General features: G+C 37.6%; 1 protein-coding gene across 6 annotated transcripts in view; it reads left to right on the top strand.

Moving 5' to 3' along the window:
* The window catches only part of MGA (MAX dimerization protein MGA), a 173,021-nt gene that overhangs the window by 114,622 nt on the left and 42,826 nt on the right, over nucleotides 1-15,573 (top strand). For all 6 annotated transcript variants that reach the window (XM_044229700.1, XM_044229702.1, XM_044229701.1 and 3 more), the window contains exons 6-9: nucleotides 7,513-7,644; nucleotides 7,872-7,976; nucleotides 9,259-9,920; nucleotides 11,381-11,729. In XM_044229700.1, coding sequence (XP_044085635.1) covers nucleotides 7,513-7,644; nucleotides 7,872-7,976; nucleotides 9,259-9,920; nucleotides 11,381-11,729 — 1,248 coding nt within the window. The remainder of the gene's footprint in view (nucleotides 1-7,512; nucleotides 7,645-7,871; nucleotides 7,977-9,258; nucleotides 9,921-11,380; nucleotides 11,730-15,573) is intronic.

Here is a 15,573-nt window from a genome sequence, read left to right as displayed (position 1 = left end):
AGTGTTAAGCCTGAGGAAGTGTTTTTATTGGTGGTGGTAGTCTTATTGTTAAAATTAAATAAGAATCTTTTAAAAATTTTTTAAAAGATTTCATTTATTTATTTATTTGACAGACAGAGATTGCAAGTAGGCAGAGAGGCAGGCAGAGAGAGGGAGGAAGCAGGCTCCCTGCTGAGCAGAGAGCCCGATGTGAGTGAGGCTTGATCCCAGAATCCTGGGATCACAACCTGAGCTGAAGACAGAGGCTTTAACCCACTGAGCCACCCAGGCACTCCTAAAATAAGAATCTTAACGTTGTTTTCCACAGAACTATATTTTTTCTGTCTCCTGTACTATCCTATATACTAACTTGGAGGTACTACATCCAAATTGATGTATTTCCTATCAACCTAGAAATTACCATCTGGTTTTGAACTTTAAAGGTATTTTTATACAAGCATTTCTACTTCACTGCTACTAAGTCAATTCTATGTTAATTAAAACATTTTTAAAAATACTCAATTTATTTTAGAGATAGAGCGAGCGTGCACGCAAACATGTGTGCTCACAAGAGTGGAGGGAGGTACAGAGGGAGAGGAAGAAGCAGAGTCCCACTGAGCAGGGTGCCAAATGTGAGGCTCTACCCCAGGACCCTGACCAGGATCATGATCTGAGCTGAAGGCAGGTGCCTAATGATTGAGCCACCCAGGCACCCTAAATTTTTTTTCTATTTTAGTTAAGTTTTAGGTTTGTAGTAAAATTGGGAACATAACAGAGTTCCCATATACTCTTCATTCCATTTCCCTTATTATTAAATACATCTAACATTAGTATAGAATATTTGTTACAATTAGACAATATTGGTATGTTAATATTAACTGAGGTCCATACTTTAATCAGATTCCCTTATTTTTTTTTATTTCAGGATTCCATCTAGGAAATCACATTTAGTAGTCATGTCTCCTTAGGATCCTCTTGGCTGGGACAGTAGCTCAGATTTTAAAATTTTTAATGACCTTGAAAATTATGAGGAGTACTGGTCAGATATTTTGTAGAATGTCTTTCAGTTGAGTTTCATCTGTTGTTTTTCTCATGGTTAGATTGTGGTTATATATTCATGAGAGGAAGATCACAGAGAGGGAGTGCCATTTTCATCCCATTGTATCAAGGGTACATTTTATCAACAATCACTGACCTTTCCATGCTGTACTTCTTAGAAGGAAGTCACTGGGTAGTCCATACTTAGTGGGAAGTTAAGCTCTACTTTCTTGTGGAATATGAGGTAGAAATGAGCATAAATTAATTGGAATTCCTCTGCAGCAGAGATTTCTTTTTTCCCCAATTTTTTTTTTTTAAAGATTTTATTTATTTATTTGACAGAGAGAAATCACAAGTAAACGGAGAGGCAGGCAGAGAGAGAGAGAGGGAAGCAGGCTCCCTGCTGAGCAGAGAGCCCGATGCGGGACTCGATCCCAGGACCCTGAGATCATGACCTGAGCCAAAGGCAGCGGCTTAACCCACTGAGCCACCCAGGCGCCCCTCCCCAATTTTTAAAGAGTTTTTATTTTAATGCCTTTTAGTTAACATACAGTTATATTAGTTTCAGGTGTACAGTGCAGTGATTTACTAGTTCCATACATTACCCATTGCTCATCACAAGTACACATCTTAATTCCCGTCCCCTATTTCTCCTATCCCCCTACTCCCCTTTAGTGACCATCAGTTTGTTCTCTATAATTAAGAGTCTGTTTCTTCATTTGTTTCTCTCCTTTTTTCCCGTTGTTCATTTGTTTCTTAAATTCCACAGAGGAGTGAAAAGGAATAGTATTTGTCTTTATCTGATTGACTTACATTGCTTCACGTTGTACTCTAAAGGGCCATCCATGTTGATGTTGTTGCAACCTATTTATTTATTTATTGTATCACTATGAACTTCTGTCAGTTACAATGTTAAGTTCCTTTATGGCAATCTCTTTAGAGCTCTGTGACTCTTGATTTTTAGTTAAAAAATACTGAGTGTTGTTAAATTGACAATTAACTGGAGCTTTTCTTTTTTATGTAGATTTGCTCTTTTATGCTGGTTAGTTATATAGGAGTTTATTCCTCTTGAGTGTGTTTTGGTGGGTGCTTTATATTTTAGTGTGTTTAGCTGGCGTAGGCAGTTTTTAAAATGTTTTATTTTTTAGAGAGAAGTGGGTGAGCATGTGTAAGTGAGCACATGCGCACAAGCAGGGGGCAGGAAGGTAGAAGGAGATGGGGAGAGAGAATCTCAAGCAGACTCCATGCCCATTGTGGAGCCTATTGGGGGCTGAGTCTGAAGACCCTGAGATCATAACTGAGCTGAAGTCAAGAGTCAGATGACACTTAACCAGCTGGACCACCCAGGCATCCCAGGCATTTTGTTTTTTTAAATTATGGTTTATGATCTTATATGATTCTTCATTTGAATCTGAATTTAGGAGTCTTTTTTTTGTAATGGTGCAATAATATGTTTTTAGGAAGTAGTTCCTAATCTGGTGAAAAGGCCAATGCATTTAGGAATATAGTTCAGTTTAAACTGTCCTAGTGGAAAGGATTTTATTTTTTGGGGGGGATATGCTTTCTGTGAATTATTTAGCTATCTTCTGTACAAGTTAATCTCATTTATAGGAAACTAAGTCTAGGTCTCATGTATGTGCTAAATAGGGGATTTTCTTGCAGGGCAAACATTTCAGGATGGTACAGAGAAGCTAAATTGGGAATTACTTTGAACATTGTGTGCCATTGACTTCTACTTTTATGGCTTTAAAAAATTGATAGGTATATTTAAAATAAATTTCATCTTGTCTTTAGAACTTGCTTTCACTTTTGGAGGAAAGTGGAAGTTTAAAATACAAGTAAACACAGACAAGAAAATAGGAAAAACAGTCTCTAAATTTGATTGTGTGGGGTCTAGAGTTTGCAGGTCTATGTATGGGTGCTTTTTTTTATCAACTTAATTCCTTTATTTTTACCATCTATGTAGGCAGCTATTCTGGCAATTTGGGGTCAATAATAATAGTATTTTTCTCTTCTCAAAGAATTAGAGTATCTTACTTTATCCTGTGTTTAGGATTCAGTTCTTACTTGAATTTCTGAATATCTTACTTTGTGGTTCCACTCTGTTGTCCCTTCCCACCTTTCTTAGTTATTTTTACTTATTCTAACTTAAGAATTACAGACTCAGTAAAAATTTTACCACATTCCCTTGGGCTTTTCAAGTATTATTTCTTTTTGGTTACCTCTCTTGGGACTTCCACCATTGTAACTACTGATGAGTCAGTTGGGAAAAGAGCACTAAAGCCCCTTGAGGTCTGGGGAATGTCTTTTATCTCTATTACCATCTGTATTACAGAGTATTTCACAAAGAAGGTGCAATAAATTCTTAAAACATAAAACTCATTGTAGTGGATTTATTTTACTGATGAGGAAGCGAAAGCCAAGAGAAATTTAGCCCAAGCACACGATTAGAAACCAGTTGTTTTGACTCCCAGTCTTATTTTTCCCTGATTGGCTGGAAACATGAGGAAAGAATATTTGCTTAAAAGATTTTATTTCTGGGGTGTCCTGGTGGCTCAGTTAAGAAGCCTAGTCTTGGGGTGCCTGGGTGGCTCAGTGGGTTAAGCCTCTGCCTTCAGCTCAGGTCATGATTTCAGGGTCCTGGAATGGAGCCCCTCATGGGGCTCTCTGCTCAGCAGGGAGTCTGCTTTCCCCACCCCCCTCTCTGCCTGCCTCGCTGCCTACTTGTGATCTCTGTCAAATAAATAAAGTCTTAAAAAAAAAAAAAAAAGAAGCCGAGTCTTGGTTTTTGTTTAGGTCATGGTCCTCAGGGTCCTGGGATCAAGCTTTGTGTCATGCTTCACACTTGTAGGGTGGGAGAGTGTCTGATTGAGGGTTCTTTCTCTTCCTCTGTCCCTCCCCCTGCTCATGTGCATGCCCTCTCTCTCACTCTCCCAAATCGGGGCACGTGGGTGGCTCATTCGGTTAAGAGTCTGACTTTAGGTCAGGTATGATCTCATAGTCCTGGGATTGAGCACCGTTTGGGACTCCCCACTCAGTGGGGAATCTGCTTGTCCCTCTGCCTTCCACCTGTTCATGTTCTCTCTCTCTCTGTCTTTCTCAAAGAAGTAATAAAATCTTAAAAAACAAACAAACAAACAAACAAAAACACCACCAAATCTTATTTTATTTTTAAGCAATCTCTAGACCCAGTGTGGAGATTGAGCTCATAACCCCCGGATCAGGAGTTGCATATTCAACATACTAAGCCTGCGAGGTGCCCCTGGAAAGAATGTTTTATTGATGTTAATAGGAATCATACCATGTACTTAAATAAAATAAAAATAAGATACAGGGGCGCCTGGGTGGCTCAGTGGGTTAAAGCCTCTGCCTTCAGCTCGGGTCATGATCCCAGGGTCCTGGGATCGAGCCCCACATCGGACTCTCTGCTCAGCGGAGAGCCTGCTTCTCCTCTCTCTCTGCCTGCCTCTCTGCCTACTTGTGATCTCTCTCTGTCAAATAAATAAAATTCTTTAAAAATAAGAAATAATAACATACAATATTTAAAGAACTGGGCTTAACATACTAAAACAGCATAGTGATTCAGTGATCTCCTTTGTTAAGGTAAGTTCTCTGTGGTGGATATACAAATTAGCCATAAGAGTTTGTGGCTCATAATCTGTCTAATGCCTTCACCTTTCAGGCGATGAGTATTATGTAAGCCTTTTATTAAAAACCTGTACCTAAGACTTCTGATAGCTATTAATAGAATACTTAATACTTTGAACTCCTTTTGGCTTCAGTTTTGTTAAAATTTAAGTTAAACACTTTACTGCACAATAATTTGAAGCTAGTAATTCACGGATGAGTGAATACAAAGTAGATGATGGTCATTAGTAACAGAAAAATATAAATTCAAGAATAATAGGATATAAATTTAAAGCAAAAGATTGGAACAGGTGACATCAAATGTTGAAAAGAAATTGGATCAGCAAGAGCTCTTATGCACTACTGGAGGGAGTATAAATTGAGAGTAATTTGGCATTATTTAGTGCAGACTCCCAATTAGTGCATTGTTGCACATGGTTATCCATGATGTGTGACAATAATAGGCTCTTGAGATAGTGATCTCCTCAGAATGGCCAAGCTTGACAAAGGGTAATTAATAACTGTAGAGCTGGTTGCCTCTAGCGAAAAGCAGCCTCAGGTTTATCCCAGTTTGTTGTATAATTATTTTTTTTAAAAAAGATGTTTATTTCTTTGACAGAGCACAAGTACAAGCAGGGGGTACAGCAGAGGGAGAGGGAGAGGCAGGCTGCCTGCTGAGCAGGGAGCCTGACAGGGGACAGGGGGTGGCAGGGCTTGATCCCTGAACCCTGGGATCATGACCCAGGCTGAAGGCAGACACTTAACTGACTGAGCCACCTAGGCACCCCTAATTATCATTTTATGTGCCATTACACAAGAAGTACTCTGAATAACTAAGTGTATCATTAACCTTTTTAGTAGTAAATATCAGACTGTACAGATGACATAGAAGATAAATTTATTAAAGAGTGTCAGATGACTTACACAATCTCTTGAAAACACACAAAACACAAAACGCCAGAAAAACACACTCTGGGACTGTGCAGTAGGGAAAAATGCCCACATTACTTTTACTGAATGCGCATATAAGCAGTCCCACAACATTGGACAAGCACCACCATTTTCAGTAGGGACACTGTACACAGTATGCATACAGCTAGGACCTTGGTTACTTCTGCCTCTAAAAATTCTTTACTTGGCCAAACACCATCACCCTCATTCACACAGTTCTGCAAAGTATCCCTTCCTGGTACTCTTGCCCAAATTGAAGTCTTTCATGGTACAGTTGATCGGCAAAACCTGTGTTAAATGTCTGCACATAAATTGCAAGGGAAGGTAGAAAGTGATTTTTTCCCAATACCTACCTTGAAGAGGTTGGGGTTATAATGGAGAAAAGTAACAGCTAGTAAAAGCTAGGGAAAGGGTGTTCAAATATTTTGGACAGCCACAAGTATGTTGACCACTCACAATCCAATACAGTTGAAAGATGAATATGCCCTGTTATATAGCAATTCCATTCCTGGTTAAATGCTACAAGGAAAAGCTAAATGCACTAGAGAAGCTCTTATACATCATCTCTGTGATACACATTTTTTTTTAAAGATTACATTTATTTATTTGACAGGGAGAGAACACCAGGAGGGGGAGGGGGAGAAAGAGAAGCAGGCTTCCCGCTGAGCAGTATGGATGCACATACTGCATAGTATCCCTGGATGTGGGGCTTGACCCCAAGACCCTGGGATCATGACCTGAGCCAAAGGCAGATGCTTAGGGACTGAGCCACCCAGGTTCCCTGTGATACACTTTCTTGTACACAGTGAATAATTACATGGGTGCATTGCTTGTAATTGTTAAAAGTAGGGAAAAAATGGGTGAAGGGAGCTGGGAGTAGTTACAGGCTTTCAGTTAAGGGATGAATAAGTCAGGGATGCAAGGTACAGTGTAAAGAATATAGTTAATGGTATTTTAATGTTGTGTGTACTCAAAAAATGAAATTAAAAAAAAATTAGAAAACAACCTAATTCTCATCTGTAGGGGAATCGTGAATAAATTGGTTAGTACTATATATTCATAATCTGGAGTAGTGTACGGTGGTGAAAATAAATGGTCCAGAGATAAATCTGTAAGCATAGACAAATCTCAATCATAAAATGTTAAGGGGGGGGGGTACTCACCAAAACCTCTAAAAGGATATGTTGAGTAAATGTTTTCCCAAAAGATTACCACTTAATCTACAAATAAGTTATAATATTTATAGGCTCAGTTAACCATAAACAACACTAATGGATTACTAGGGAATTAGAAACCCTAATTCAGGCCAGAAGCTTAGTCAATGACAGATTTGTTTTGAAAGTCCTAGAAAGTCTCTGGATCACAAAGGATCTTAATTCTACTGTGTTTATGTATTAGTTTTCTATTGCTTAACAAATTAGTGTAAACTTAAGACATACTGTTTCATTTACTTTCAATTGGGAGTTTGGGCATAGCTTAACTGGGTCCTCCGCTTAGTGTCTCACAGTGCTTCAGTCAAAATGTCAGGTCTGGTTTCTCCTCAGAGGCTTGACTTGGGAGGATTCTGCTTCCAGTTTCCTTCAGGTTGTTGGCAGAATTTATATCCTTGCAGCTTTAGCAAGATGGGTGATACATGCACCCATAGTCTCATAAACACCAAATCATGTACATCCCATCCCTTTTGCCACTTTTTTATGTTAGAAATAAAACAAAGGTCCTATCTGCACTTAAGGGAGAGGGAGGAGGGAGGAGTACAGAAATATGTAGTATTAAGAGGTGAGGATCATGGGCCGCCTTAAAGTCTGTCTCCAACTTTTTATTTTTATTTCATTTCTGCTTTTCACTCCCATTTTACTCTCTCCTCACACCTCAGAAGTTTAAAAAAAGAATGTAATTTGTGTTTCTTTTTCCTTGTAGTGGGCTTAAAATTGAATTCAGTGGATCCGACAATGAGCATTGATCTTAAATATTTGGGAGTACAGCTACCTTTGGCTCCAGCCACTAGCTTTCCTTTTTGGAACCTTACTGGAACCAACCCTGCCTCTCCTGGTGAGTGTGTGGCATTTGTAAAGTCAAAGTTGTGATATAAGTAAAAAACTGCCTTTGTTAGAGACATTTAGGATATTCTAAGGTAAATTTTTTTGCCTAGTGGCATAGTCTTAATGATTTATGCATTTTAGATTAAGTTTTTTTGTGATTAAGTTTTGGTTACTAATTAGATATTAAATATTAGTTGACTTGAATTTTGGTAATCTCTTTTACTTTTTCTTTTATAGATGCTGGGTTTCCCTTTGTTTCTAGGACAGGGAAGACCAATGACTTCACCAAAATCAAGGGATGGAGGGGAAAGTTTCATAGTGCTTCTGCATCTAGGAGTGAAGGTAATCAGCTTTTTAAAGAATTGTAAATGTGTTCTGAAACACGTGGCCAAAAAGCCTTTTGTTAAAAGTAAGATTTGGTTGTTTTTCTTCATCTTTCCTTTATATGCTATAAAATACAGGGCAAATAAATTGCTTGCTAATGTCTGTTCATTCCCTATGTTCCATATCCCTAACCATGTCAGGCTTAAATAATCCATGTACCTCTTTTATTTTATTTTTTATTTTATGTTTTATTTTTTTTAATTTTTAAAAAAATTTTTAAATTTTAAATTATTTTTTGTCTTTATTATTATTACTATTTAAAAAAATTTTTTTTATTAACATATAATATACTATTTGCTCCAGGGGTACAGGTCTGTGAATCATTAGGCTTACACATTTCACATAACTCAATATAGCATATACCCTCCCCAACCTGCACCCACTTTTCAATTGTACTGCCTTTCTGTTACTCCTACAGTTATTTTTTAAATTTTCATTTTTTTAGAGAAGCTTGACGGACTGAGCCACCTGCAGTTACCATAATCACCATTCTCAAGTATTACTTCAGAACTGTATACTTTATAGCTATAGAGTGATTCTTGACAGCATTACAGTCCAAGGAAAACTTCTAACCCAAGCATTTGGACTGTGTGCCTGTTGGTCTCCTTTCTTAGTGCTTTTCCCATTGTAGTTACTTGCGGTTTTACATTCTAGCCAGGTAAATTTATCATGTATCCAAAATAGTTTTTCTCATCTTTGAATCTCTCCACAGTGTTACAATAATATAATGCTTGTCTGTCTACTACATTTGCTTTTTCATTCCTTAGAAACTAAATTTTATACTTCACTTTTTGTGCCCTCACCTCTTTCCTTGTGTTTTATATCAGAGTCTAGGTATTACAATCTGTTAATCTCAGTTGGTGTGTTCTGTTGAAGTTTGACTTAAGTGTATATTTTTTGTTCTTATGTTTTTACTTAAATGTGGTTTCTCTGCTAAGGTCATAAGTTGTCAGAATTGTAGACTCTTATCTTAATCTTAATTTATTGTTGGTATTTCACCCAAATTAATGTAAATATATGTAATGAGATGGTTTTAGATAATGGTTTTAATGTAATGAATGTATGATTCCATCTCTTCATTTGGTTTATTAATAGTATATTGTTTTCCCTATGTTTAGAAGATTAAGGACAGTTGAGAAGATTCAGTAGCTTATAACTTAATGCTCTTGGCATTTTTTAGTTTATTTTTCTGAAGATCTGCCATATATTTCTTTAAGTATCTGCATCTCCTTATTTCTAGGTGGAAATTCTGAAGGTCCACTGAAAAACCGTTCTGCTTTCTGCAGTGATAAACTAGATGAGTACTTGGAAAATGAAGGCAAACTGATGGAAACCAGTATGGGTTTCTCTTCTAATGCTCCTACATCTCCTGTGGTATACCAGCTTCCCACCAAGAGTACCAGCTATGTACGAACACTTGACAGTGTACTAAAGAAGCAATCTACCATTTCCCCTTCTACCTCCTACTCTTTGAAGCCTCATTCTGTGCCCTCTGCCTCTCGAAAGGCAAAGTCTCAAAACAAACAGGCAACTTTTGGTGGCCGAACTAAATCATCTTATAAATCCATTTTACCCTACCCTATTTCACCAAAGCAGAAACATACTCCAGTGATTCCAGGAGATAAGGTTGCCAAGAATTCTTCAAGTACTATCTCAGAAAATCAGGTGAACAACTTTGTTGTGCCAACTTTAGATGAAAATACATTTCCAAAGCAAATTAGTTTGCGGCAGGCACACCAGCAGCAGCAGCAACAGCAACAGGGAACTCGCCCACCAGGCTTGTCTAAATCCCAAGTGAAACTAATGGACCTGGAAGACTGTGCACTTTGGGAAGGAAAACCAAGGACTTATATCACTGAAGAGCGAGCAGATGTATCCTTAACAACTCTGCTTACTGCTCAAGTAAGTATCTGATGGTTTTTTTAAGAAGTGTATTAGTTCATGGTTGGAAAAAATTAGGTTAGTAAGGGGAAATGTGTATGGGCTTTTTGGCGGAAGGATAGGCCATTTAGTTATCTTAGTGATAGGATAATTAAGGAGATTCTCTTGGTTTGTTTTTGTTCTTAGACACTTTAGTGTAGATACCCTCCTGCCAGTAGAGGGAGACAGTACAGTTGTGCTTTTGGATAATGTCTTTCACCTTGTATGAAGTCAGCTGTCCATTCTGAAAATCTCTAATTTCATTCTCTAGCATGTGGACAAGTATGTTTGCTAATCTTGTTAAAACCGCTTTGAAAGTTCTCCTTAAAAGGTACTACATTTCAGAAAGTTTAAAAATTATAGACCTGTGGAGAAAAAGCTTTTGTGTTTTATAAAATTTTATATTGAGAATTTTTCACTTACCGATTTACCTGTCTTAGAGCAGCCTCTGGTGCACATGAAATGATACAATAGCATGTGACTAAATTTTTTTTTTTTTTGGTCATGAAATTTGTGCACCTTACCTTCCATTTTTAAATTATGTGACTGAATTCTAGACCTGAAGATGATTAGATGTTTGGATTAAATACACAGTGTGTCCTTTATTATTAAATGTACATATTATCCCATTCCCTTTCTATTAGTTACTGGAAAGCAGGTGTCCGCAAAGTATTTCAGTAAAGGGCCAGGTAGTAAATATTTTAGGCTTTGTAGGCCATACACACTCTGTTGCATTTACTCATCTCTGCTCTTACAATGCCACAGGCATTTTGTGTTCCAGTGAAACTTTATGAAACAGGCTGAATTTGGCCTGTACATCTTGTCAACCCCTGCCTTTGAACATTATGTGTGATTTCTTTTTCTTTTTCTTTTTTTTTTAAAGATTTTATTTCTTGATTTGACAGAGAGAGACTGATGTGGAGCTCATCCCAGGCATCACCTGAGCCAAAGGCAGATGCTTAACCACTGAGCTGCCCTGAACGTTACATGTGATTTCCATTGAGAATAGATTGATCGCTGTTGATATTCTGGCTCATAGTTAATTTAAATATTCTCTTGACTTGGGGGCACCTGGGTGGCTCAGTGGGTTAAAGCCTCTGCCTTTGGCTTGGGTCATGATCTCGGGGTCCTGGGGTTGAGCCATGCATCGGGCTCTCTGCTGAGCAGGGAGCTTGCTCCCCGCCAAAATCCCCGCCTGCCTCTCTGCCTACTTGTGATCTCTCTGTCAAACAAATATTTCTCTTGACTGCACTGTGCTTTAGAAAGGCAGACTGTTCAGAGTCCTGGTTATATTTATGTTCTTCTTTAAATATACTGCTAATCTTGTGCTATTGGTACTGAGTGTTCAGAGTCCAAAAAGGCAGACCAGTATATGACTTGTAAGTTGTGGGTGGTGTTGGGGCATGATTCAGTAGATTTACAATTCTTTATTTTAACTTTAGGCGTCTCTCAAAACTAAACCCATCCACACAATCATAAGGAAACGAGCCCCTCCATGCAACAATGACTTCTGTCGATTGGGTTGCGTGTGTTCCAGTCTAGCTTTGGAGAAGCGCCAGCCTGCTCACTGCCGCCGACCAGACTGCATGTTTGGCTGCACTTGTTTGAAAAGAAAAGTTGTGCTTGTTAAAGGAGGATCCAAAGCTAAGCATTTCCAGAGGAAAGCTGCTCATCGTGACCCAGTATTTTATGATGCTTTGGGAGAGGAACAACGAGGAGAAGAAGAAGAGGGAGTCAGGGAGGAGGAAGAACAATTGAAAGAGAAAAAGAGGAGGAAGAAGCTAGAATACAGTGAGTATTAACTGAGAATTAAAAGTGTGTATAGTTTTTTTTATAACAGTTTGGTTATTTAACATATTACTGTTACTTATTTTAATCCTTTAATCAGTGGTCTAGTAAGAATTTTGAGAAATTCTTATTATCCTTAAATGCTCTTTCTTTGTGGTTTGTGTAATAATGTTTGTGTGTACACACACACACATACACCTTTTTAAAATAGAATTTTTCTTTTGAAGATGGCTTTTTTGTGCTCCATTGGAATCACTCATTTGGACTTCCAGAATGCCTTTGAAACTTCTATTTTTCTGTGTCTCCCTTCTCTTCCTGTGTTCTTTGAATACACAGATGATCAGTATAATCCATTCCCCCCTCCAGCTTTTATTGAGGTATAATTGACAAGTACCCTTGCATATGTTTTAAGTGTACAATATGACGATTTGGCATAGGTATACATTGTGACATGATTATCACAGTCAAGTCAACTAATCCATCTCATTATTTTCTAAATGAAGAGATTTGGTTTTTTTTTGTTTTTTTTGTTTTTTTTTTAATTTATTTGTCAGAGGGAGAGGGAGAGAGAGTGAGCACAGGCAGGCAGAGAGGCAGGCAGAGGGAGAAGCAGGCTCCCTGCCGAGCAAGGAGCCCGACAGGTGGGACTCGATCCCAGGACGCTGGGATCATGACCTGAGCCGAAGGCAGCTGCTTAACCAACCGAGCCACCCAGTCGTCCCTAAATGAAGAGATTTGTAACAAGACCCTTTGGTTTTGGTTTGAGCCATTAACCAGGTGATTGGAGTGTTGGTGACAGGATAAGGGCGTAACTGAGTTAAGCATTATGTACTATTTTGAAAAGCTTATTTTTCCTTTTTTGATAAAATAGTCTGTTGTCCCACCAAATTACATACTAAATCATTCTTGATTTTTTTTTCCTTTCTACTGTATCTTTTTATTTTGTTCAAATACATTGAATATATTTTTGCCATACAATTGAAGAGTTTTTTGCTTCTTAGTTTATTAGGAGACTAAATTCCTTTTTTGGCAGTTTATATTTACCTTCACGTTGATTACCACATACTTATTTAAGTCATAATAGATGTTTAATATTTCAGTGTATGTTCTTCCAGGATTTTCTGTTAATAGACTTGTGTGCATACATACATGTTTCTCTAGAAATGGAATTGCTCTGTATGTGGCATCATAACCTTTAGAAATTTGATATAAAGTCATGTTTTGTTTTCCGTATATAGACCATACAATATAGATCTGTATTATAATTTTAGCTTAAATGGCTTCATGTTATTACAGTCCTTTTGGTCATTCAGCCTTTTTATATTTTCTTTATTTTAAACAGTACAGTGATGATAGGCTATTAAAAGTGGAATTGCTGTGGCAGTGATAGCACTTTAAAGGTTTATAGATGTTTCTATAAGTTGTACCAAGGTACACATTTACCAATAGTTGGATAGTGCTGGATTTTCTATGCTCTTAACTGGATGGTTCACTGATAGGCAGAAATTGATACTTTGTTTTAAAATTTATAGTTCTTCAAGTAGTAGGTTTATTGACCATTTGTCATAAACTTGCTTCTGTAAATTTGACTTTTTGAATTCTTTGCTTTTATTGGAGCCACCAACGTTTTTCCCTGCATTACTTTTTTTTTTTTTAAGATTTTATTTATTATTTATTTGACAGAGATCACAAGTAGGTAGAGAGGCAGGCAGAGAGAGAGGAGGAAGCAGGCTCCCTGCAGAGCAGAGAGCCCGATGTGGGGCTTGATCCCAGGACCCTGAGATCATGACCTGAGCCAAAGGCAGAGGCTTAACCCACTGAGCCACCCAGGCGCTCCTCCCTGCATTACTTTTAAGAATTTAATTATTTATTTGACAGAGAGAGCACAAGCAGGGGGAGTGTCAGGCAGAGGGAGAAGCGGGCTTTCCTGCGCCCCAGAGCAGGGAGCCTGATGGTGACTCAATCCCAGGACCCTGAGATCATGACCTGAACCAGAGGCAGCTGCTTAACTAGCTGAACCACCCAGGCTCCCCCTTCCCTACATTTCCAAGAGCTTCATTTTTCACAGGTTATAATTTTGTAATTTATATTTTAGCTTTGTTAATAGTTCTTCCCTATTCCCTCACTTGCTCTGAAAAAGAAAAAAGCAGGGATGGTTAAGTCTAGTGGTCTTTTTAAAAGTTTTTTTATGGTTTCTGTGTTTAGAGTGTTTAGAATGTATTTCTTCATCTGCAAGATTTAAAAAGAAATACTAATTAGATTAATAAAGGGCTTAAAATAAAATATGATCTAGAATTTATTTGATGTGAAATTTGTAGTAGGAAATCTTTTTTCCACAGTCTGGCTAGGCAGTTTTCCCCCTGACTTACTGAGAAGAAATACTTTCCCTACTGGCTTAAAATGTCACCAGTAAATTAAAAAATACTTATGTCTGTGTCTGTGTCTGTTTCTGATTTCTGCTATTTTGTGATTAGTGCCAGGCTGTTCTAATTGCCATGTCAGTGTTTAAGATATTGCCTCCATATTGCCTCCATATACCTAAATGATCTTTATATAGATAAGATTAAAAAGGTTTAAAATGAAATAAAATACAGGATTATTAGTTTAGTTTTATCTGTATCTCCTGAGTTTCCCCCATTTTGCACTTTTAAAGCAGTACTTTTCCATTTCAAAGTAACAAGAATAAGCTCTAGAAGATGCATAAGAATGAAAACTGTATCTGTTTAGGCTTTATTAGTTTGCTTTCTTGGTTTAGTGTATTTACCCTGTGTCTTATTCTTGACCTGAGTTAACTCTAAAAGCTAGCCAGTTATCAAAGTATTTTTTTGTTTTTCTCACTGGTATTAGACCATTATAAAAGAACATGCCTTACTGTGTTCTAGGAGCCATCATTTTCCTGTACTGTTAGGGAAGATGAGGAAAGGAGGGAAGATATTTTTGTTACAACTGCTATGGAAAAGGAATAGAAATTGGGAAGAGTTCTTAGAGGCAAATGTTGCTGAAACCAAAACCAAACAAAAATGTACATAAAAACTGGAAGAAGATGAAGAAATCTTTTAGTCTGTTTTGAAAAAACATAGGTGGGGGGGGGAGGGTGATTTAGAGAAGTTATAGAGGTGAGAAAATACTCAAATGATAGAAAAAACTATCTCTAAAGGACATGAAATTTCAGATTTAAGGGGTCCCCTGAAGAGTAGGCAATAATGACCATCTAGACACATGTTTCTTACATTTGTAACATCAAGAATAAAGAGGATATCCTGAACTGTTTTAAAGAGAAACCACTTTGCCTAGGAAGGATTTGAAATCAGTTTGATGTTGAAGAGATCATCATCTTCAGTAATTTACAGTGGATTAAAAAAATTAATTTATTTTTCCATCTTGGTTAAGTATATACTCTTTAATCCCATCCCTATTCACCCCCCCTCCCGGAACTTCTCCTCTGATAACATCTGTTCTTTATAGTTAAGAGTCTTGTTTCTTGTTTTGTCTTTTTTATTTTCTTTGCCTATTTATTTTGTTTCTTAAATTCTACATATGAGTGAGCTCACATGGTATATGTCTTCCTTTGAATGACTGACGTCACTTAGCATAATACTGTCTGGCACCATCCATGTTGTTGCAGATGTCAAGATTTCATTTTTTCTTATGGCTGAATAATATTCCATAGTATATATACATACCACATCTTTTTTTTTTTTTTTAAGATTTTATTTGTTTATTTGACAGAGAGATCACGAGTAGGCAGAGAGGCAGAGAGAGAGAGAAGCAGGCTCCTGCTGAGCAAAGAGCCCGACGCAGGGCTCGATCCCAGGACACTGAGATTATGGCCTGAGCCGAAAGCAGC

Source organism: Neovison vison, chromosome 13, assembly GCF_020171115.1.
Source record: "Neovison vison isolate M4711 chromosome 13, ASM_NN_V1, whole genome shotgun sequence".
In the NCBI taxonomy this organism is placed as follows: Eukaryota; Metazoa; Chordata; class Mammalia; order Carnivora; family Mustelidae; genus Neogale; species Neogale vison.
Note: the sequence above shows the minus strand (reverse complement) of the source record. Positions and strands in the feature narration are given on the sequence as shown.